Raw genomic sequence first — 24962 nt, 5'->3', positions numbered from 1 at the left:
GCTATGTCGTGTTTTTCCTCACAAAAAAATAAAATAAACTGCACTTTGTCCGAGAACAGCACTTTGAGCGGTATTTTGTCTAGTAATTCAGGTAACATTTAATGTGTGAGCCTTTCATCAAAAAATCTCTATGATGTTTGGACTCTCACAGTGAGAAAGCACCCTAACAGACTGGTTGTTACACCCCCCCCAACATCACTTTAGACCTGTGTCAGGGTTAAGCGACGTCTGTGTTAACCGTTCATGTCATATCCCCATTAACCTCCATTGTGGCTCTCGAGGCCACCCGGTCCTTGTTTAAGCCTCCCTTGGTGGCAGTCAGCGCTCCAACATTAGCCTCCATTACAGCTCCCCTGGCTGCAGTTGCCCTGTGTAGGGCAGCCACTGATCTTGTATCAGTGAAACTGAGTGTCTGTGCCGCTGAGTTATGACGCGCGGTCAGGTAGAGCGTGGTACGTGAACGCATCTTATAGTTGATATTGGCTCCGTTTTTTTCTTCTTTGCAGCAGTGCAGCAGCTCTCCGCCGGCTGCAGCGCGTTAAGCTTCCGTGTCAGTTGTTTTGTGCGCAGCGTGCATTCGGGGTAACCCTCTCTTTTCTCTGTAATGGGGAGGCATGAACTCTCGCTCTAAACCCATTTCCAGCCCATCTGAAATACGGCAGCAAATTACCTCCAGCGGCACCCTGCACACCAGCCCCAATCCGCCCCAAATAGAAGTGACAGGACAGCGCAATTTATCGCCATAACCCCTGCACCGCCCCACCACCACACCACCCAGAAGCCCCGCACACACTGCCGGCTCGCACGTACGCAAGTCTACTGAGTGACTTCTGAATGCGGGAGCATGCGAGTGTGGAGGCCTGTGATTGTGTGTACTGTATATACTGTAGCAGGAGTGTGTTGTGATACCGTGTGTGTGTATGTGTGCGTGTGCGTGTGTGGTCTCTTCGCTCCAGTGTAGGGGCCAACCTCGCTGCTCTGGCCCCCTGCCCTGCCTATTATCTCATTGATTTCCTCCTCTCCTCTTTTCAATTCTCTCCATTTCCACACTGCCGTCCTTTCCATTAGAGGAGCAATTTAACAGAGTGCTGTGACATGGGAGAGAGAAAGGGAGGGAGGAGAGACTGGAGGATGGGAAACATAAAGTGAGGAGGGGAGATATAGGGGAAGAGCTAAGAGAAGACAGGCAAAAGAGGGCTGGAACTGAGGGAGTGGATGGTATCCTCCCACCTCAGAGAATGACTGTTTTGAAACTGATCGTAATGGATAATTATATTAACCATTGCAATAAAACAGAATAATCCTTTAAATTAATATATAACTTTCAGGGTATTTTCCAAATGTTTTTCTTATCTCTAATTTCATCTTTCTTTCTGTTTTTCTTCCTCTGTCCCTTGTCCTTTCAGGAGTTTCCTACAGAATAGAATGCGAGCCCCCCACGACAGACAACCGTCACCCAACCAGCACTGGAGAGGAAGCAGCATGTGCTGGATTCGTGGTTCCCTGTACCGGGTGTCAGCCAATAAGCTGTCCCGCACCGTGGGATCCAACATGTCCATCAACCGAACAGGTACTATCACGGTCACTATAATGGTCATTGACAAAAGTGATGACAGATTTCATGCAGTCCCACAATTTACTTCATGTGCCACTGACATCTCTCCTCATTCCACGGTGATAATTACACGACTCTGATCATTTATAGCTCACATATACATTTAGATACTCCTTGAAAGAAACATATTTAATCTGCAAATCAAGTTTGTATAGAGCCCCAAACATACCGGGTGGATTTTCTCTGAAATCCTTTTGTGTCCTGCAAAACCCATTGTATCCTCTTTGATACATACATGTATATATTGGGATGGGATGCATATATTATATTGTTATATATTATGTAGTTTACATCAACTGGTTATAACCACAGTGTGTGTGAGGGTACCATCAGCTGTTCTTGGCTTAAGTATGATGTTTTCTGAATGTTTTCATTTAAAAACTGTGTTGTCATTTATTGGCTACACCATTTAATTTCAGTTTAATATAACTAACACAATGTGTGAAAAGGGATTCTCAATGTATTATTTATTCTCGCATTGTACTGAAGTCTAGGAACATTTTAATCTGGTAATATACAGTATGTAAAATGTGTCTTAAAAAGCACACCTTATCAAGGGGTTCTGAGCTTATTAATATTAGGTGTTTCAAACACATCAATTTGAAGTTTGTTTGATTTTCTTTTTTGCCAATACTTTATACTACCCGGTACGTTACCAACTCTTGTCCTTTTTTTATTTTACAAATTCCTTAATTCCTAACCCTTACCTTAACCCCCTACATTAATTCCTTCTTTAATTTAACAAAACATCTTGAATATCCTCTACACACAAGCAGCTAGACAAGAACATTGCCTGGACAAAACGCAACATCACTTTGGCAAAAATCTAAATCTAAATCTAAATCAAGCCAACACAAGTATGAACTGGTCCTGTAATTAATACCAGCGTTAAAGAGTGCTACAGACACATTTCAGTCGTTACCAAAAATGTCCCGAGGTTTGATACCCAGCCCTATTCTGGACATGGGTTTAAGTAGTGTGTGTGTGTGTGTGTGTGTGTGTGTGTGTGTGTGTGTGTGTGTGTGTGTGTGTGTGTGTGTGGTGTGTGTGTGTGTGTTGTGTGTGTGTGTGTGTGTGTGTGTGTTGTGTGTGGTGTGTGTGTGTGTGTGTGTGTGTGTGTGTGTGTGTGTGTGTGTGTGTGTGTGTGTGTGTGTGTGTGTGTGTGTGTTGTGTGTGTGTGTGTGTGTGTGTGTGTGTGTGGTGTGTGTGTGTGTGTGTGTGTGTGTGTGTGTGTGTGTGTGTGTGTGTGTGGTGTGTGTGTGTGTGTGGTGTGTGTGTGTGTGTGTGTGTGGTGTGTGTGTGTGTGTGTGTGTGTGTGTGTGTGTGGTGTGTGGTGTGTGTGTGTGTGTGTGTGTGTGTGTGTGTGTGTGTGTGTGTGTGTGTGTGGTGTTTATTCATGTTTGTGGCTGCAGCTCTGCCCACATGCTCTCTAATAGACTTACGGGAGCTGGCTGGATTTGCCATCTGAAATAATAAAATTGTCATCTGTCAGAGCAGAGAGGGGGAGGGTCTGGAGAACTGGACGGTGCAGATTAAAGCCCGGATCTGCCTCCACCTCCTACGCACTTCTCTCCTATACAGTACACATTCTGTAGCAACTACACCTGCAGGCCAAATTGAAGAGTTCCATTCTGTTCAACTCGTGACCGGCATCCCAACACACTGATCCTGCCTCCTCCAGAAACACACCTCAGGAGCCTTCCCAGCAGAACTTTTTGTTTCACATCCTTCCCCAGGGGAGCTTTTTGGTCTGGATCCACCAGCCTGTAATTCTGCTCTTCTTGAATCCCAACAGGGTGCACTCTTAATACTCTTGAGAGTATTAACAGCCAAGAAAAAATATCCAGAATGAGTGTTCGGTTTAAGGTGCTGCACTTCGTCGTCACCCCTCCGTACACAAACACCTTTCCCACCGGTGTTGTTGAGTGCATTGGGTACATAGAGTTTATGATGTTCTCAGACCGAGCTGGATGTCACGTTTGGCTTTGGCACCAATGTGTCAAACCACCACAATATAAAGAACCAGGCACATATCAGACTGCTATTGCATCTGACTAAAAAACACACTCGGACAGCTACACTTTGGTCATACCTTAATAATTCTAATAGTGTTTTTAAAAAATTTCAATTAGGATAAAGCAATGGCATGCAAGATAAAAAAAATAAATGAAAAGCACTTTTAAATATTTACCTATCTCTTTGTCACAAATGAATTCCTTTTTAATATTGTTGTAACATTTCACAGCATGTCATGTTTTTTTTTCTTCCACGCTCATCAGCTCAAGGAGCATTCAAGTATTTGAAAGATTTTTATATGGTAGTGTTTATATAAAAAAATGTAATTATTAAAATAGGCTACACATACTGTCAACACTTTAGTAACATTGCCCAACAACAAGTGACAATAACTTATTCAACATAAGGAGGGAGGCTGTGGCGCAGTGGGCTGGTGCGTTGATGTTCGGATCAGGGGTCACAGGTTCAAACCCCACTGCAGTCAGCATGTCGTTGTGTCCCTGGGACTTCACCCCAAATGGCTCCTGTGGGGATTGGCCACAGTATTGAGTATGTAAGTCGCTTTGGATAAAAGCGTCTAACATGTAATGTAAGTAACATGTATTTAAAATCTAGGTTTAATTTCTCCATACAACAATATTGGATCTGCAAAGAAAACCAACTTGAACATTTAAAAAATATAGTAAAGAGTTTTTCAATCCATCTGTAATTTCAAAACTTAAATATAAATGTAACCAGAAAAATATATGTGTATATAGGACAGAAATAATTTCTTCAAAAACAAATATAATATCTAATAATTTCGAATGGTCAAATTGTTCAACAAAGACGGGAACATTCATATAAAAGAAGAAAAACATAATATTGATATATTTTACAGAACAAACCACATTTTGTAGGAGTTTCAATCAATCAACCAACTTAACCAATTCATATAGCCCAATATCACAAATGTTACATTTGTCTCAGTGGACTTTACAGTTTCTACAGAATATCAATATCATGGGTTTAAGTTTACGTTGGATTGTACCAAAATGTCGCCCTCATTGTTTGGGGTGTTTTTACATGATTTGAATCTGGACAATAACATGAAATGGCATGGACTTCATCTCTCCACTACTGCTGTTGACTTCCTGTGGAAACATAACACCTTTTGAAATATCTCCCTCTGTCCACATGTAGGAAGGTCCTTCAGCCCTGCCCAGGTCCCATTAACGAGTCCAGCTTTCAACAGACCCTACAGTTCTCGTAATTTAGCCAGGTAAGGTTAAAACACTGCCAACGTGTTTCATCTGTTCTCATGAGAAGCATTTTTGCATACATATCCATTTTTTTTCTTTAACAGTTGTATGTGAGCTATCCTTCTGGCTCTCTTCATTAAACAGCACTATTTTGAAATCAAATCCAGCCAAGACTTTTGGATTTGATCCTCCTCTAACATTAACTGCCTTTCATCAGTGTCACTGAGTGCTGTAAAGCCAGAAGTCATCTCATAAAATTAAAATTAGCATACGGTGGAAACCTTAACCCGAAGCTCCTCACATGGTTGTGAGTTGAAACTTTATTCCTGGCACACTATTGTCTTCTTTAGTTACCACAAGCGGTTTGTTATTGATTTGTGGATCCTAATGGTCTGTCTGTGTTTTCTGAAACAAGCCGTGCTGTCCAGCGCAGCATTGCCATAATCAGAAATGCTCGTCAGAAGAAGCAGCCGAAGCAGTACTGCATGTACTACAACCGCTTCGGCAAGTGTAACCGTGGCAACAGCTGTCCCTACATCCACGACCCAGACAAGGTTGCCGTCTGCACCAGGTAAAGAACAGTTGACACACAAGATCATGACCTTTTTTAATACATAAGGCTCAGGGGGAAGAGATGAGTCTTGGGATTTTTGGTCATCTGTCAACCCAATAGAGTTGCAAAGTAAAAGTTGTTATTTTTCGGCTTCAAGGTTTAAGGAAGTAAAAGTGGTTTCATTGCTCAGTGTTATGCTGTGTCTGGATTCGGACACTTCACGGTGTACACTGTGAACACTAGCGCAGTGTGTGAATTTCAACCAGGTAATGTTGTCTCAAATGGCAAACTGCTGTACCCTCACATGAAGTGACAATTGCCACTGTTGGCTAGCAACTAACTAGCTAATTAACATTCCTTTCTAGCTATCAAGCAACATTATGTTTCGCGGCAGCAAATCATTATACACAGCTGAATTAACCCAATAAAATGTGTGCTTTTTTTAATCACCAGACTAGTTGAACTTCAATGAAAAAGTGAAAGAAAAACACATTTTATTTGTGAGACGCATAGGGGCATTTGTTAAGTGAGGGTTGGGAAGTGTAACTCAAATGTTTGCCCATTATGAATGTACCACACTCTCATCCAACTGCAATGTCCCATGGTTGGCTAGGAATATTTGTTGTCAATCATTCCCCATATATCTACCTATTAACGTCCCGTCACATCCTCAACTGTCACTTTCTAATAAAAGCATAACAAATCATCTTCAACTTAACTATGGTGGGCTTGCTGCTTTTAGACTCATTCATAATAGCAAACTGAGGCAGAAGTTGTATTTTTTGTAAAATAAATCTGAATAGTTACATCTGATGGCGATAACATATATCTACTGTTACATTTTCCCTGATATGCTGTGTTTCCCTGTTGAGTTCAATTAAGGATATCTTAAAAAGAAGCTTGTAACAACTTCCAGAAACAGCAGCTCTTCTTACTTTGCATCTCTATTAGCCTGTGCGTTTTCCCACCTGTTTCTGTGGTTTATGTACAGGTTTCTCCGGGGGACGTGCAAACTGGCAGACGGCTCCTGCCCATTCTCCCATAAGGTGGCAAAGGAGAAGGTAACGTGCTTCCACACATAACCTAAGCGGTTAATAACAGTTGTATTGGTTTTTATTGCAAAGGCCATGGTTGTGTACATGTGTTGGTATAAGATGACACCATTGGGTACAGTCATCAAGGATCGTATTTGTGCTCTTGGAACATCTCCATTTTCCATGACATGGGAAGGAGCAAGGAAGACTTAACCCAATGGGGGGGGGGGGGGCTTTTGGGTATGGGAACATCCTAAAGGTTAGAGCTTGTCATTTTTTGGGATCTACACCCCAGCAGGATGCATAATTGCTTGTTCTGCCTCGTCAACTCCTTTTTATCAAAGAGTGTATAACTATGAGTGAGCATTGCTGAAAACAAAAACAAAGTGGCAAAAGTGTAAGTTACCACAGATCGGTCTCGCTCTGGTTTGCACATAAATCAACATGGAACATTATCTTCAGCGCAGACCTGTGGTAGAATCAGCAACTCAGTCAATGTTAGGTGACATGGCTGCATTTAAATATGACGACATTTATTCAGTAGATAAAAAGATTCATTTTGATTGCAAATTCAAACTTCCACAAGATTTGTTAATTTTGGAAATGTCTACTTGGGCTCTGGAAATAATGATTCACATTTTCGACAAGCTAATGTACGATTATTAATTAAATTGCCATAATAATAAACAATGATAATATTTGTAAGTTGGAATACTTAAATTATTAATACCATTTCACCGTGACCCTGATCTGTTTATCATTTGAACTTCTTCTTTTTACAATATCAAACCACTGAAGTGCATGCTTATTGTGTGCGTCTAACACTTCTGAAGCAGATTTCTAAAATGAAAAACATATTAAATGTTATGATCTATGTACTTTAAAAAAATTGGCAATCATTTTGGTACTTAAGATTTGACCATCTAAACTGTTATACTGTAATAAACTGGTGCAGGCTGACTTAAAAGATGGGTACCAAACAAGTGACTTTGGAAATAGTTTACAGCTATTGAACAGACAATACAAAAAGAAAAACAGTCAAACAGTAAGGGTTTACGTGACACTTCCTACCTTTTGGTTGTGCTCTTTCGACAGCAGTGTTCTCTAATTCTCTCAATGTGCATACTTCTGTAATAACATATGCTAATTTGATATTCATAATCATTCATAAATGTGTCCCAATGGGAAGCATGGCAAAATGCACACATAACATTTAAAAAGAGCTTTTTGTGGAATCCTGGACACTTCCCACACTCAACAACTGTTATATTTGTTATGTAGCTGACACATGTTTGAATTGTTCTTATTATAATATATATATATACACACATACATACACACACACACACTGTTTAAAAAAAGGGGGACCCTACCCGCCTACCGGAAATATTGGACAACTGGTCACCCAAGGGTAGATGAAAGTGTAGCTACTCAAAAAGGGAAAGCTCTCTTTAACTTCTTTACCCCCTTAAGACAAACAACCCTACAACAGATGCTCTGCCTCACCCTCCACACACACTCACAATGCCCTGCACCTGTGTTGGCTGTCACACACTGCGGCCTGTAAGTGCTGAGAGCCCAGCTGTCTGTTTGTAATGCCACCTCTCCTACAGCGCCCCCCTACCCCTCACCCTTTGGCCCATCCCCCCAGAGGATACTCCCGCTCTTATTACATGTGGACCCCTTAAACAGGACTGTATGGGGTTCCTAGGCAGAAGTGAGGTGAACTCAAAGGGGGGGGGGGGTGCGAGGTTATGCACCCATGCACCCGGCAGCCCTACGAACCCGATCTGGGCACTAGTGTGGATAGGTGAGCCCGAATGTTGAATCCTGCACCCCCCCCCCCCCCTCCACTCTCTGGGACCACTTGCCCAGTCTGTGCACACATCGAGAGCACATAAACACATCATGAGAGAGCCTGGATACATATTTCTGTTGCAGTTAATTAGGTTAAACTGATCCCATCCCACCAAGGTGGAGTCCCTCTCACACTCCGCCTCCCTAAGTCCCCCCCCCCCCCCCCAAACTCCCCAACACCCCCTTCCTTCTTCACCGAATCCCCTTCAGAGGTATATTTAGACCGGCATCCACTAGGCTCGCCCTTGCACACCAACAAGTAGATATCTCTGCCCACACACACGCACACACACACACACACACACACACACACACACACACACACACACACACACACACTGCGCACATGCTGTCAAGACACACATTCACTCTGATTCTGCTGCTGTCAACTGCAATTAAGGTCATTTAACTGCTCAGCTTGATATATTGCTTGGCACACGGGACATGTCTGAACTCTACATGACGGGGTTTTTAGAACAGCATGTCTGTTAACAAACTTGTATAATCCCATGTCACATTTAACACTGCTCTCTGTGGGTTATTTGTATTTATATCGGCTACTTTCTAATTTGACAAATTAAGGAAGACGATCATGAAGGATAAAAGTCAAATGGAAAATTGAAGATTAAAAAGAAGCAAAAAAATAGCAACAATGTATTTTACTGATGTATTTGTGTACGCTTCTCTATGATACAAAACCATTTTAACCTTTTTCTTTATTGGCCCAACTTTGGATGTCAGACTTTTTACCAGGAAACTTTCTTAATCTCAATGTAATGTCTGATGTTTTTGAGGAAGAATGCTCAGGATCAATAGTACTTGATTCTGTCTGATCCAGATTGATGCCCACATTTTAATTTATTCGACATTTTGCCAATAATCTGGAAGACACTTCAGCCCCTCCATATAACAGATCAGTCATTTTATTTTTGACATATCTAAAGAAGAATCTACTCATATTCCCCCATGTTCGTCTCTGTGTTGGTCTATGTTATTATTTAAAGATTCATATAGTAGAATGTTTGTAATTGTTGATAGAATACCTCTTTTCACACTCTCTTGGTCAAGTAATATGAAACATTTTCCAGCCTTAGATTGCTTACATAAATGTGTTTGACTCTCCAGATGCCGGTGTGTTCCTACTTCCTGAAGGGAATCTGTAACAACAGCGACTGTCCCTACAGCCACGTCTATGTGTCCCGAAAAGCCGAAGTGTGTGAGGACTTTGTGAAAGGCTACTGTCCTGAAGGAGAGAAGGTAGCACACAACACACCAGAAATATTCCATCTGAGGCAGGCTCAATGTGACATTACTTTATGAGCATTTCTTTATCCAGGCATGACCAGAGCAAAAAACTTACAATCAACCAATTATATCAATTGTTTTGTTGTGAGTTTGTGGGTGAAGTTTGTTACAAAGAAAAAAGTCCCTCTTTTAAACTGCTCAATAACAATCTAGTTCCATTATGTAGTATAACCCATTCATATGAGAAAGATGTCACAGGGTACCCTCCTGTTGTCACATGTGTCAATGTAGAAGATGCTCTGCTAACAAAAAAGCAAGTTCAAAGCACCACATAAAGAAGGCTTTCACTTTCACAGCTCCCTCTATTCCAAGTACACACACCTGTTCACCATCTGACCGGCGCTCAGTCCAGGTCACAGCGGGGTCTTGGACACTGGTCAGCTGACACGTGTTGAACCAGTTAGACTGTCGTCACCTGTATCACTGTGGTATAATGAAATACACGTGACTGCTTCCGCTCTCGTTATACAATGTCTATTGGTTTGACCTCACTAGGATTTTAGTGAACACTTTCTGTTACGCCCATGTTCACAATGCATTTTGTTCCATTTATAGAACTATATAATTACAGTTAAAGACACTGGTGATGAACACATTATAATCATAAATATTCATATTGACTGTATAAAGGTTAAGTGAGGTGACGGTGACGTTTTATGATATTTTGCAGCACTTTTTCTGCAGTGTGCAGAACACACAAAAGTGAAATTATTTTATGATCACTTAAAAAGCGACTTATAAAACACACTTCAATGCATCATTGTAATTATTAAAATACATTATAAAGGGATTATATTGTATTTATTTTTGTATAATTCACTATGTTGCTTGCAAAAACATATCCGTGTGACCAGAAATTGTGGAGTATAATGATACTTTAAATTGTTGTCATAAAGCATATATTACATATATTAGTTCTCAAAACTAGTATTAAACAGTTCTAAATCCAGATTATAAAACATTATGGGTATGTCTCTGATGCATTATATTCATGGGTTTCATAGAAAGTGTTTCCGAGCTGTATTTAGCGCTGCGTAGATGCCAACACTTAAAGTACAATTATTCATCTAAGCTGTCTTCATTTGAACGTATAATTATATTGTACAACACGTATACAGTTCCACTGAAGTTTAACTGAGGCTTAGGTAAACAAGTGGTTTGGTAACCAATCCTCCCCACACACACACACAAGCACACACACATGTACACAGGCAGCAACAGCTGCAGAGGGTGGTGGTCCATAATGGCATAACTGTAGTGTCTGAGTGACACATTGTGGGCCTGATGGGTAACAGAGAACCACCTACACATGACCCCCCCTGACACACACAAACACACTGTCCCTGTGGCCACCTCAAACACACACTCCACTCCTCCCCCTCTTGGGTTTTCACCTCCCTTTGTCTCCCCCCTTTCCCCGCTTGTTTTTGGAGCGCGGAGTGTGAAACAGATGCTTTTTCACACTGTCAGACCTCATTTAAATAGTGCATGGGGAAATGAGGGTATCGAAAACAAAAGGGATATTAATATTTATTCTATTAGCTGAAGTGCTTAGGTCTGTGATTTTCCCCCCTGTGTGTGTGTATGTTTGCGTGTGTGTTTATGGAGCGCTGTGCTGTGAGGCTCTGGTGGCTCTATGATGGATAGCAGGCAGTAATTATAGATGGGAAAACTGCTGAGGATGGCACTATGGGCCAGGCAGACACTCCGGCAGCTCAGGGGTTAAGTCTGCTCCTCGCCTCCATCCTCCCCTGGCTTTGTCTCACGCTCACCCTCCACCTCCCGGGATCCATCTCTGGTATCCTAATTGTCCCTTTTTTCTTTTTCTTTTTTACTTCACAGCATACATTTTCATGCTGTTTTTTAATTATTTCCAATTTTCCAATTTACTCAAATGGGGCTTCGGTATCAGGTCCATTTTCTCTTATAGTTTTTGACACGATAAGCCGACAGTCAGCCATCAAAGAGCGTCTGTGGCCAACTGCCATCCATAGTTTTGGCCATAGTCATCTCTTAATGGATTTTATCAATGGCCATTCGACTGATTCAGCATGTTGAACCAGGAATAGAGAGCTGTCAGATTGGCTGTTTAGCCAAATGAATCTGTAGTTTTCACCCTTCTTAAAGCAGTTTATCTTAATTGGACCCCTCAAATAGAAATGTCACAGGGCCTTCTTAATTTTTTGAAATACATATTTTCAATTGTAGGCAGTTTGACAATAAAGAACCTTGTTTAAACTAAATATTGTTCTGTAAGTGCACATGCATGACTGAGAGTTACTCCAGCCATTCATATTGTCCCTGTTATTTGAAAGCCCGCTAATTTCTATGATACACAGCTCTGGATAATTAAGAGACCACTGCAAAATGATCAGGTTTGACTATTTATAGGTATGTCCTTGAGTATAATGTACATTTTTCTATTTTATTCTATGAACTACTAACATAATTTCTCTGTTTTGAAATTCCACAAACACTGGATTGTTATGGATGCCATACATGTAGAGATTGAGATTTAAGAAACATTTGGAGTGGTCTCTTCATTTCCAGGGCTGTACTTAAACATCCTTTTCACATTCACATACAGGAAACAATATACCCGCTTCCTATTCCCCTTACATTTAAACCAACTAACCTCACATCATCATTACCCTTCTTTTTATTTTCTTTCACTATGTGTACAATTATTTAGATTTACTATGTAGGCGAGTCAACTTTGTCCAACAATGACATAAGTAGGCTGTATTACAATTTCAGTTACATGTTCAATGAATATTAAGTACATTACAATAGATGTTTATAGATAATTGCCGCAAAAGCTATTTTACGGTCATCAATGAAAAAAGAACACTGATCATTGAGCCCAACGCAAAGCCTATTACGCGGCCACATACTAAATACTCCAATGTCTTGACTCACAATATTGATTAAAAAGGATTTTATTGACTTAGAAATGATTGTATTAAAAAAGAGTCCATTCCGCCGCGTGCCAACTGCTTGAACTGCGGCGACAGCAATGTCATTTAAAATGACGGCATCACTGATGGAAGTTTTCTGTTGCAGTCCAAGTCTGCTCACATTTTCTGTTCCATTAACCAGTCTTTAGACAACACCAGAGCCCATACTGTGTTCCTTTAGTGTTTACTTCCTGTCTGTCTTCTTCTGTCGATTTCTCTGACATCCAACGCTCTGTCTTTTCACCTCTTTCCTTCTCTTGCACTGATTTTTCTTTTCTGTTTTGTGTACAGTTTAGCCATCATGAATCCAAAAGTTTGGTGCTCAAATATAAAAATGATGTTAAATCGACAACTTATTTTTGTGGAATGATATGACTACAAGAATTCCCTTGATCCTCCTTAGCCACGGTCATGTTATCCTAAGCAGCGTTGCGTTGGCAAGTATTTACAACCTCTGACTAAGAACAAAAAACAGACTGCTAAAGGTCGGAATTGTTTACGGGTCTCTGATTTATAATCCACCCTCGTCCCCAATTCTGGCTACCTGAAGTAAAACTTTGTTGGGTTCGGGAAGATTTTACACAACTCTGGTGCTAATAATTCACCAGCGGCATCTGTGTCCATTCCCCATGCATCAATAGCTGTCTCATTGAAATGAATGAGGATGCTGCCTTTTTTGATGCAATGCTAATATCAGTCTGAACACGACCTAAGATCTACTGACAGTGTGAACTTTCATTTTCTTAACATTACCATCTCTTTGTTGCTGCTCTAGCAACCTGAACTCATGTATTGTTCTATTGAACCCACTGGAAGTTGCTTCAGACGAGAGTGTCGGCTTAATGCCCAAGATGTAAATGCATGTGATGTCAATTTTTTATGTTACTGTCTTTTCTATCTCCCTCCCTCCCTCCTTCCCTCTTCCTTTCTTGCTTCTTTTGCTCATTCTCTGTCTCGTTGTAAATGTGCTGACTCCTCCTGGTTTTGGCACAGCAGAGAGCTCTCTAATAGGCCCCAGAGACATCCCAGCATTCTTTAAATCAAGTGGAAAATTGTTAACTTGGTGTGGGATAAAGATGTTCTGTCCACTTTAGCTTTTTCTTCCCATTTCCCAGCTCTCTCTCTTTTTATGAAAATGAGGATGAATGGAGGTGTAGGGAGAGGACTGAGCTTTTACAGTCAATTTCTCTTCCAATTTGTTTATCACACTCAAAGTGCTTCAGCTTTGTGAACTCCTGTTCCCTTATCTGTTGAATAGAACGCATACATCTTTTAAAGTAAAAAATGTAAAGGTGCACATCAACATTAAAGTGAATATTTTAGGTTTCCGCATAGCAGCAGCTTTCAAAGTATTCTCTGCACGATTTTTTGATGAATAAGTATGATACGCACTCCTGTTGTTGCTAATCATAACAGTCAGTTTTAAGATTTGCAAAGTTGCTTTCAGAATTGTGAGGTTGTACCGCGACACATTGGACTGCATGGTTATCAGAATAATGAGAAGCGCAATACTGAGATCCCAGTTTGTATTCACTACAAGACATCCATCTTTGAAAGTGTGCAATTTTATAAAAACAGCAACACGTGTTAATATTCATTGATTTATCTTAAAGCCATACATGACTTAAAGATGATTTTATAATAATGTGAAGGACACAGCTTGCAATTAATAAATTAAATGAATATAGAGTTTTTGATCACAGAATCAGTTGGAATATTTAGATTTTTCATTAATTGTACCTGGGGCCAGTAAATGCTTTTTTTAATTGCACCTCAGTGGAGGCAAAGCATCAGTATCAGCAGATCAAGTTGTACAGGTCGCTTGTGAGTAAAAGCCAGGATCACATTTATCCTATATGGAAGTGACACAGGAACTGTAACTTTAAACAACAGTAATGAACAGTTAACAGAACTCATCGGATATCGCACTTACGTCACTGTCGCCCATTGCCATTTGCACTCCATACACTGAAGCCATACACTCCAGCATGTGCACATGCTCTGAATCAACTCAACTCACTGTTTGCTTTCTGGGCTTCAAAGACAGCCAAAGAATACACATCTTTTGTCAGAGACTCAAACCCCACTAAATTAAAACTAAATAAGTTGTCGTATATACTTGGATGATTTTTTTGGAACATGCACCAGGACTTAAAATAGTTTGGCTTATTTGAAGCTTATGTACATGCAGGTTTCTTGCTGTTCTGACTTTGTATCTTTATGACTTTTGAGTCAAATCTAATGTTATGTTATTACGCTACTAAATGTTACTGTTAAGATGAATCCTATTTACGATTTATTTGGTTTCAGAATGATATTGGTGTTGGCAGATATCCAAAGACGGATCGCAGTATCGGATCAGAATTTTGGCTTCTTTGAAAACTATCTTTTTATATATTAAGTAAAATATGATGATTAATACAGGAAAATAATAAACATTAGCGTATTTCTTAGCCCTGTGTTGGCCTGACAGGCTCAGTAGCGATGTCAGACATCAAATATAAAATCGACACCGGCATGAGGTCTGATTTAAGGAGCGAAATGTAGTGTCAAAACCGCAGCCCTATAAGATGATCCAGAGAAACATTTGGCCACGAGCTGACCCTGGGCCTTCCTGGCACCCAGGGGTGCAGAAACACAGGTGTGAGGACCCTGAGAGGGGCTCTGGTGGCAGCGAGTCAGGGCTGCTGGGCCCCAGAGAGAGTTTACTAAGAGTCCACGGTGTCCCAGAAAATCGATCTCCAGATCCTTTAAACACGCACACATCCCCCGATACACACTCTATTTCAGGACCAATCTGCTCCCCAGTACCACACTCCTCACCCCTGCACACACACAGACACACACACATACACACACTCCTCGCAGCCTGCACCCCAGAGTGAATATAATTAGCTTTTCTGACAGATGGGAGGGATCGGATCTCGTGGAGAATGAAGCTACCAATTTACACCCGTATTACACTGTCATACACTCAAGTTGCAAACATGCATGTGAAAGCTCAATCGCTCATGCACAATACTCGCCAGAATGACGCTAACAGTGACCCGCTTTGCTCAATGTGCATGTTAAAGGACAGGGTGACTGAAAGAGTATCTTTTGAAAGTAGAAACTTACAAAAGAATGGATGGAATACGAGGGAACCAAATCTCAAATACCTAATCAGGTTATGTCCTTCGTTTCCAAAAACAGTCACACAAGTGGGAAACTTAGTGGGATGAGATCATTGGTAGAAAACCTCTTTGAGGGAATGTTTTTTATGGTCAAGAACATCGTTCTAAAAGGTTGGGTCGGGCGTTGTTAAAACTTTTAAACCAACCATTGCCCTGAGTTTCACGTGGGTGTGTGTGAAATATTCATACCATTTTTCATCTTTAACAAAAAAAATACAACTGTACACCAATGACTAGCTTAAATGTTAATGCATCATAGAATACGCCACAAAGTGTTAAATTATTTGGATTAGTCCTTCCCTGTTTCCCAAGAATTCCCAACGTTTTCTCCGGGCGAAACCCTTAATTCAACAATTTTTGTATTTAAAGATGTGACGGCTCTACTCCCTGTTTTTCCCTGGTTTCTCCGTCTTCTGTTGCCTTCCTCTTTGTAGAACAGGCATAGTTTCACGTAGCCAGACCTTTCGCCACACTCTGTTTGACTTCTGGGCCAGCTGACGTAAAGCAGTTAACTCATTCTTTAGAGTCACACCATTAAATTAGCACGGGAAAGTGCTCAAAATCACCCCAAGACAACAGTACCATATCATTGTCCAATCGCCCAACGTCTGTATCTTTTATTTAGTGTTTAGATCTGTGACTTAAAAGTGCTGCACTCCATCCTTGTTCTGATGAAACCAATGATGTTATTATATCACAAAGGGGCATGAAGGGTGGCTGTTGCTCAGGAAGTAGAGCAGTTGTCAACCAAACAGAATTTGGTGGTTCTACCCCTAGCCCAAGTCTCCTTAGGCAAGATGCTTCACTCCAAGTTGCTCCCAATGGCATGGCCAACTTGTGTGAGTTTTAGAGAAAGTGTCTAGAGGTGACACAAACTGGAAGGCCATTATATAAATGCAATCTATTTATGTGTTATGATTATAAGAGCACACTTGTTCTGTTGGTTGCAAATGGTCTTGGGAAAAAAGGTTATTAACTTGGCACAAGCAGCTTCCAGCCATACGTTTGAGTATTAGCTGAAACAAGACTAACCTGTGGCTTTGTGTCTAAATGTGCCCGTCTCTAACCCCCAGTGTAAGAAGAAACACACTCTGGTGTGTCCGGACTTCTCTAAGTCGGGATCCTGCCCTCGAGGAGCCCGCTGCAAACTGCAGCACCGCCAACGAGCCAAGAGAAGTGCCAGCAACACCTCCAGCACCGCGGCCAAGAGAGGCCGGAACAAGGAGCCGGCTAAGAGGTGAGGGAGGCAGAGATTACAGATATCACTCATAATTGGCGAGAATTACAATTGAAATGAATTGAATACGTTTAAGGTGAAGCGCTGGAGGAGAATAGGGTAAACACTTTATTTACAAGATACCACCATTAAACGTATTCAGTTGTTTACTTACCTAAAGACAATAATGTTGTTTTGTTACAAGTTTTGCAAATGAGGCATTGCTTTTATTGTTAGAATAGAAATGCAAACATTGGATGGCTCAGAGTACGAGAAAAATACTGTTTTTGAACAAATGTTCCTGAAAGATAAGTATTATAACATTTTGCAGGTCGAAACGGGTAAGAATAAAGAACTATTATATACCAGCCTAAAACATACTTACATTTGGAGAAATTACACATTCTCTGAAATGTTAAAATGTACAAATGACGCATTATCTAATTCTTACTAAGTACATTTAAGAACATTCTACAGTGGCAACTAAACAAAGTGTCATAAAATAAACACTCAAGTATGTATTGCGGATGTTTCTTTTCCCTAGTCTAAATTATCGATTGAAATTGGCCAGCGGTAGTATCTTTTTTATCTATTTTTTCATTCAGTTTCATTATACATACATGTTCACATTTTGGTCAACAGTTTTTCCATTTTCATTTAGCTGTATCTACATAGCCAACATAAGAGAAGAAGAAAAGTACAAAAAGAGATCAATACAAATATCTTTAGTATCTTTTAACATCCTGTTTAATTAGTTGTTTTCTTTTGTTTTTGTTTTTCCCTAGGCCCCGCCTGTCTGTGGTCATCCCTCAGGACTCTCAGGGAGATCCAGGGACGCCCACCAAAGGTCCTCTGGCACTGCCCTCTTTCATCTCCCTCTCCAGCTCTCCAGAGGATGCTGATGCCCCGGTCACGCTGCTGTCTGAGACCTCACAGGTTAAAGGTGACCGAAACACATGACCCCACAAACCATAGACCACCTCAGATTGTCCCAAGGTGTACGCAAAAACAATCAGGCCAACTTTGACATTTTTTTTGTTAAATGAATTCAACTTTATCCTACCCTACATACAATTGTTGTTCACACAGTGTGCGAAAAAGCACACGTCCCACCGTCCGGGACGTGTTATTTACGATATCGGACAAGTAGATCTTTCAATTGACTTGTCCGGTGGAAAAGTGACGTTTTTCGCCGTTATTTATTGACAAATTATTGATAAATTCTGTTTACAAAAGGCAGAATTCATTCGCAAATTGTCCGTGTCCGCCATTGTTCGTTTAGAAATGTTAGTTTCGGGTTCTGCTTGTCGATTCCTAAGGAAATGCATCTCGCCGCTTTCTGTACTGTTAGACGGGGGCGGGGCGGGACCATGGATGTATAATGAGAACGACGACGTGTAGCACAGTGGCAGAGTTGGGAAGCAAAACTCGGTTCCGAGTAAGAACAAATAACAATTGTCCAGTACCGGGATTAATAAGAGTTGTGAGGACAGGAGGCGAGGCCGAGCCCCGCGGACCGCAGCTCTCTCTCTCTATGCTCCGTATCAGCTGATCGCTGCACGGTGCAGCTCAGCGTCTCTCTCTCTCTCTTTCTACACACAGCGGATCCGCTGCCCGTTTAACAGTCTCATCTTTGTCAAACTTTCTTATGTTCTTTCTCTAACACGTAATGAAGTTTATTAAGCGTTTTAACTCCTATGTTGTTAATATTGACCACCATTTCCTTTATGAAGTGAAGCCTCCCTGTCTGTGTCCTCGCGCTGTCCTCACATCCCCGGACCCCCAGACTCGGAGGAGCACAGGGATGTCAGTATTGTTTATGAAGCAAGGTATAGAAAGTATCTACATTATTTAAATGAAAATACTATTTATTTACTTTTACAAACAGTGGGCAGCTGCAGCATGTGTATTGCAGGACATGTGTAAGCGTGCAAGCGTCTTCTAGTTGTAGAAAAGTGCTAGGCCTATGAATCTAATGTATTATTATTATTAGGCCTATGTGTTGGACATGTGTGGTTGGACTCTGTCTCACAGGCAGGTTGCAGTGTAACATCAGAGGAGACTGGGCCAATTGTATATTCTCAAACTGCACCACTTAGAACTAACTAAACAATGCATAGATTATTTTTATATATTTTATTCAATAACCGTAAGAAATTAAACAGTATGAAGTGATTTGTAAATAGGAATACAGATTTGACTTAATGTTTTCATAAATATATTTTTCTCCCAGTTTGTCATGGGACTTATTTTTACCCTCTCAAAGAACCGGAATCGAGAACCGAAAATAACCGGAATCGAAAAGCATAACCGGAATCGTTAAAATCCAAACGATACCCAACCCTTTGTGTGATGCAGTAAAAGCTTACCGCTCACTTACGTTAGCGGTGTCGTAAAAAACGTGGAAAAATACGATGGCAAAGAAGAAGATTCCAGTGGCCCCCAATTTTTGTCCATTCTGGACAAGTGAAAAATGTATTCGGACAAGTAAATTGCCAAACTCACTTGTCCATGGACAAGTACTCTCTAAAAACGTTTTCTCACACTGTCACACATGTATTTCCTGTGCAGTGGGGATTATTACTGATATTACAAAAGCACTCAATTCCATCTTCTTTACCAGATTTTGTTAATCAGAAATATTTAGGGTTTGTTTATGACATCAGCGACTAATAGTTCTGAGAAACATCCCTCTCAACTCGATTAAAAGGAATAGAATAGTTGAGATTAATAAAAACTGCCAATTCTGACCATGTTTGAATTTTACATTTACAGAATTGGCAAATACATTTTTTGAATTGATAGGAATTATGAATTATGATGTCAACAAATGGGATGTTCCTTAAGAGGACTAACTGCTTCACTCAGTGTAAGAGTGCTGAGTGTGGAGTGTAATTGTCCGGAGACGTTTTGTGGAAGGATCATGTTTGTCCTGAAAGCCCCAGGATCATTCCCAGAGTCCATGAGAATGGGGAGTGGTGATTCGTCTGCGCTGCAGACAGATAATGATGATCAGAGCCGCGCTGTGGAGTGTGATGATGCTCAGGGGAGGAGTAATAATGCTCAGAGGACAGAGGTAATAATATTTAGGTTTTAGGCTGGCCCGAGGCACAGCTGAGCTCTCTGTTGACAGACATGACATATAGAGGATTAGGAGAAAGGGAACCCTCCCCTCTTCAAACCTCTTCCTCCCCCAACCCCCCTCATCCTCCCACCAGGCACGACCATCCACCTGCCCCTGATTGCTGGACACATGCACACACTGACATATATATATACACACATGCTGGCTCGCAAGGAAAAATGGTATCCCTTTCACATGAATGTAACCGGTTATACCACGCACTACTTTACCAAACACTTCAGTTATCAATATTGTAATATTACTTCCTTAGAAAATGTTTTTCTTCAGTTGCTTTTGTAGGATTTGCTCAAATAAATAAGGTTTATTGCGGAATGTGGTCAAGCTGAAGGAGTAATAATATTATATTTTATCTCGGGGGAAAAAAAGACAACAGATGTGTTTTTATTTGAAGAATACAATTAAAATGTCCCAAGAGACACGGTAGATTTGTAAATGCCTTTGTGGAAAGCTGGAGGAGGATCATCAATCTCATCTCAACTGCAGTTAGTTATGAGATTTGGACAGTTAATAAGTTAATGAGTAAATTAATTGTTCTATATTTCATTATTGTCTTAACATACACAGGTATTTCCAAACCTTATCAGCTTCTAAATGAGGACACTAAGAATTTAAAGAAGAAAAACCTTTAGGGGAAATCATCTTTAAAAAGTTTTTTAAAGATTTGTCACTCTTACTTTTCCATTCCTAGATAATCCTCCTTCTCTTTCATGATTTTATATTTAGTCTCTTCTGCTTGGAAACGAGCAGGAGCTTTGACCTGGCCCGAATCATCTTGACCTCCGACTTTCCCCAGTCACACACACAGTGCACACACACAGTGCACACACACAGTGCACACACACAGTGCACACACACACCAATATAATCATATTATGGTGGTAAATGTGTCTCTCTTGTGTCCTCAGAGGTTTTTAGTTTATGTTTTTGCATTTAAGTGTGTATGCTTCATTTCGCTATCCAGTGAGTTTGGAAGGATGTCCTGCTCACATCTAAGTTTTTTGCAGCTGCTCGTGTCTCTTGGCGTGGTTCTAACACATCCTTGGAAATTGCTAACTAACTTTTCAGGAATGGAAAGCATTTATTATATACGTATATAAGTTACCAGTTAAATTACATTACATTGCATTTAGCTGACGCTTTTGTCCAAAGCGACTTACAATAAGTACATTCGACCAGGAAGACACAACCTTGAAGAAAACAGAATCATATAAGTACATCAGGTTTCATAGAGCCAAACATTTCAAGTGCTACTCAACTGGCTTTAGGTAAGCCAGTCCTTTATTAGTATATAAGTGCTTTGTTAATAAATCTATCGCTCGAAGTGGAGTCGAAAGAGATGAGTTTTCAGTTTGCGCCGGAAGATGTGCAAGCTATCTGCCGTCCTGATGTCAATGGGGAGCTCATTCCACCATCTTGGAGCCAGGATAGCAAACCCACGTGTTTTTGCTGATGGGAACTTGGGTCCCCCTCGCAGCGAGGGCACAACGAGTCGTTTGGCTGATGCAGAGCGTAGTGCACGCGCTGGGGTGTACGGTTTAACCATGTCCTGGATGTAGGAAGGGCCAGATCCATTCGCAGCATGGTAAGCAAGTACCAGTGTCTTGAAGTGGATTCTGGCAGTTACCGGAAGCCAGTGAAGGGAGCGGAGGAGCGGAGTGGTGTGGGAGAATTTAGGAAGGTTGAAGACCAGACGAGCCGCTGCATTCTGGATGAGACGCAGAGGTCGGATGGCACATGCAGGTAGACCAGCCAGGAGGGAGTTGCGTCGCTTTCTGAGTCAGCTGGGGACGTATCTTCCTGATGTTGTAAAGCGTGTATCTGCAGCAACGGGTTGTAGCAGCGATGTTTGCAGTGAAGGACAGGTTGTTATCTAGGGTCACACCCAGATTCCTTGCAGTCTGAGTCGGGGAAACAACTGAGGTGCCGATGTTGATTGTTTAGGTCAAGAGTGGGACAATCTTTTCCCGGAAGGATGAGCAGCTCAGTCTTGTCAAGGTTGAGCTTGAGGTGGTGAGCAGACATCCACTGAGAGATGTCAGCTAGACAAGCAGAGATGCGTGCGACGACCTGGGTCTCTGAGCGGGGAAAGGACAGATTAATTGGGTGTCGTCAGCGTAGCAGTGGTAAGAAAAACCATGCGGGCTAATGACTGATCCGAGCAAGTTTGTGTACAAGGAGAAGAGGAGGGGACCAAGAACAGAGCCCTGAGGGACCCCTGTAGTTAATTGACAAGGGTCGGACTCAGACCCTCTCCAAGTCACCCTGTAGGTACGGTCTTTCAGGTATGAGGTGAGGAGGGAAAGTGCAGAGCCTGAAACTCCAAGTTTTTGGAGAGTGCGAAGGAGGATCTGATGATTCACCGTGTCGAATGCAGCAGACAGGTCCAACAGGATGATGACAGAGGAGAGGGAGGCTGCTTTAGCAGTGTGCAGTTCCTCCGTGACAGCAATGAGAGCAGTTTCTGTGGAGTGACCTGCCTTGAAACCAGACTGGTGCGGATCCAGAAGGTTGTTCTGATTGAGATAACAGGAGAGTTGTTTAAAGACAGCGCGTTCAAGTGATTTAGACAGGAACGGGAGGAGAGAGACAGGCCTGTAGTTTATAACATCAGACGGGTTGAGAGTGGGTTTCTTTAGGAGAGGGTTTACTCTTGCCTCCTTGAGACTGTTTGGAAAGTGACCAGAAGTTAGAGAAGTGTTGATGAAATGGGTGAGAAACGGTAGAATATCAGGAGCGATAGTCTGAAGGAGGTTTGAAGGGATAGGGTCCAGAGGACAGGTGGTAGGACGGGCAGAGGTAAGTGATACTTGTGATACTTGTGTTATTTACTTAGTGTAGATGTAAGAAGCAGCAAAGAGCTAACGGATGGCAGCGTCAAACATAGTGTTAGACTTGTATGTTTTATTAATATATTTTATTTATATTTTAAGGACTTTAAAAACCAGGAGTGTATTTGTCCTGCAATGAATATGTACGTCATTATTCCTTTTCTAAACTGTTTTTGTCATTAACACCTTCCTGCAGAATGCAATTATTATGAGTCAGAAAAGGTGTCAACATCGCTGATCATGGGATTATTTTGAACATCTCAGTCTAACTAATCCAGTCTAGCTCAAAAAGTCGCAACAATATTGCATGTTGCCAAAGGAACACTGTCAGCATCATCGTGTTTTAGTCATGGAAAATAATATATATTTTAAAGAGGGCGTATTATGCTAATGTTCAGGCTTAATTTGGGGATTTTATTCCTCTATTGTGACAAGTTTACATCCTTTGATGTTCAAAGCAGTCCTTATTCTTATCATACTGCAGCTCCTCTTTTCACCCTCTGTCTGAAACCAGAGCCCAGTCTGCTCTGATTGGTTAGCTTGCCTGCTCTGTTGTGATTGGTCAACCGCATAGAGATGTCCCGCCACTTAGCCTACAATTGGTTGGAGTGCTAGCCAATAGAAGCGAGTGTTACATACATAGTGATGTCATTATGTAACGGAAGTAAACAAAAGAGTCCAATGAAGGCGTTTCAGGCAGGGGGGCGGGAGTGTTTGGGAGAAAACTCCCTCTGGAGAGAACTTTTGTATTTTAGCCTTTGCAGACCATTTACATGCACAAAAACCTATATAACACTACAGGTAAGTGAAAAGTATAAAACGGCCCCTTTAAGTCGTGGCTTTAACGATATGAACTGGTCTAAATGGACTTATCTGGCGGGCTGCAGCATGTCTTCATGTTTACTTTACATGCTCTCCCTGTGACACACACAGGTATGATCATTTTGTCGTCCCTCCTCTCAGTCTGTCTGCATAGTTTGAGCTCTTAAGTAATACTGATGACACTCTGCTGCTTCACTTACACACTGCGCCGCCCAGAGCCTCATTAAAGGTGGAACTCAGCCAAACAAGCTCCTCTTCACTTTGCATAAATTAGCTTAGGCGCAATGTATCACTGCCAGATTGCGACCTCACACGCAGACACACATATCCTGTACACACACCTCCATACACCTCTTCCTCATTTACTCATCAGCTGAGATGTCATCACTCAGGGTTTCAGCAGGATTCAACACACAGAAGATAAGAGTCGGATACACACATCTTGTATCTTCCTGCCATTACTCATTTCCTGTTTTTCCTCCGCAGAGAAAAGGCTGCAGATCAAGCCTCGGCTGTGAGAAAAAGAGAAAAGACGCACCAGAGGTAAAATAAAGACTCAGCAATGATTTCTGTGCTCCAGGTTTGTCCTGACAGGTGTATCTGTGTCTCTGTCCTATGAATTCACTCAGGGCCTGAACGTTTTTTTTTAATATATATCTATCTGTTTTACATATCAATTTGGGTGTTTTACAGTGCAGATTTTATTGATCAAGTTTTGTACATTTCAAAAAAGACAAAATAAAAGGTGAACTCGTAACTGTGTGGTGTTTCCCAGACTCTTTTTGACATGTGAAGTCAGCGCTGTGAGTGTTTATAGGCTGCGAGGGTCTTTCTGTTTGGGAGCGGCCGCGTCGTCACATGACCCGAGCGTGTTTGTGAGCGGTTTCCTTTGGAAGGTGGTGACAGAAGCAGCAGTGCCCCTCACTTTAAAGCCTGGAGGAGCGGACGGTGACTTAATCCGCACCATGCTGTGAGTGTGTGTGATTTAAGAGGATGCGTGCTCACACTGAAACAAGTCTCTTTTTCTGCATTGTATCAAAAATACCATCAATCACATGCAGTATATTTAAAACCTTATTTGATGGTAGTTACATCATAAAGGGATGTATTATAAATCATTGTTCGGGACAGCACCTTAACCATAGCAACATATTATAATGTTCCCCATGTGTTCCCTTATGGGCTTCCATGATGCATGTG

General features: G+C 41.4%; 1 protein-coding gene across 2 annotated transcripts in view; it reads left to right on the top strand.

The window, feature by feature from the left end:
• The window catches only part of zc3h3 (zinc finger CCCH-type containing 3), an 81867-nt gene extending 57348 nt beyond the window's left edge, over positions 1 to 24519 (top strand). The window contains exons 5-13 of one of the 2 annotated variants that reach the window (XM_034237463.1): positions 1407 to 1570; positions 4814 to 4892; positions 5090 to 5179; positions 5288 to 5443; positions 6417 to 6486; positions 9442 to 9573; positions 16825 to 16988; positions 17753 to 17910; positions 24249 to 24519. In XM_034237463.1, the coding sequence (XP_034093354.1) occupies positions 1407 to 1570; positions 4814 to 4892; positions 5090 to 5179; positions 5288 to 5443; positions 6417 to 6486; positions 9442 to 9573; positions 16825 to 16988; positions 17753 to 17910; positions 24249 to 24280 (1045 nt within the window). In that variant the 3' untranslated portion in view covers positions 24281 to 24519. The remainder of the gene's footprint in view (positions 1 to 1406; positions 1571 to 4813; positions 4893 to 5089; positions 5180 to 5287; positions 5444 to 6416; positions 6487 to 9441; positions 9574 to 16824; positions 16989 to 17752; positions 17911 to 24248) is intronic. The other variant, XM_034237464.1, reaches the window with a different exon arrangement.
• The last annotated feature ends 443 nt before the right edge of the window (positions 24520 to 24962 follow it).

The sequence above is a fragment of the Gymnodraco acuticeps genome, unplaced genomic scaffold (assembly GCF_902827175.1).
Source record: "Gymnodraco acuticeps unplaced genomic scaffold, fGymAcu1.1, whole genome shotgun sequence".
Taxonomy (NCBI): domain Eukaryota; kingdom Metazoa; phylum Chordata; class Actinopteri; order Perciformes; family Bathydraconidae; genus Gymnodraco; species Gymnodraco acuticeps.
Note: the sequence above shows the minus strand (reverse complement) of the source record. Positions and strands in the feature narration are given on the sequence as shown.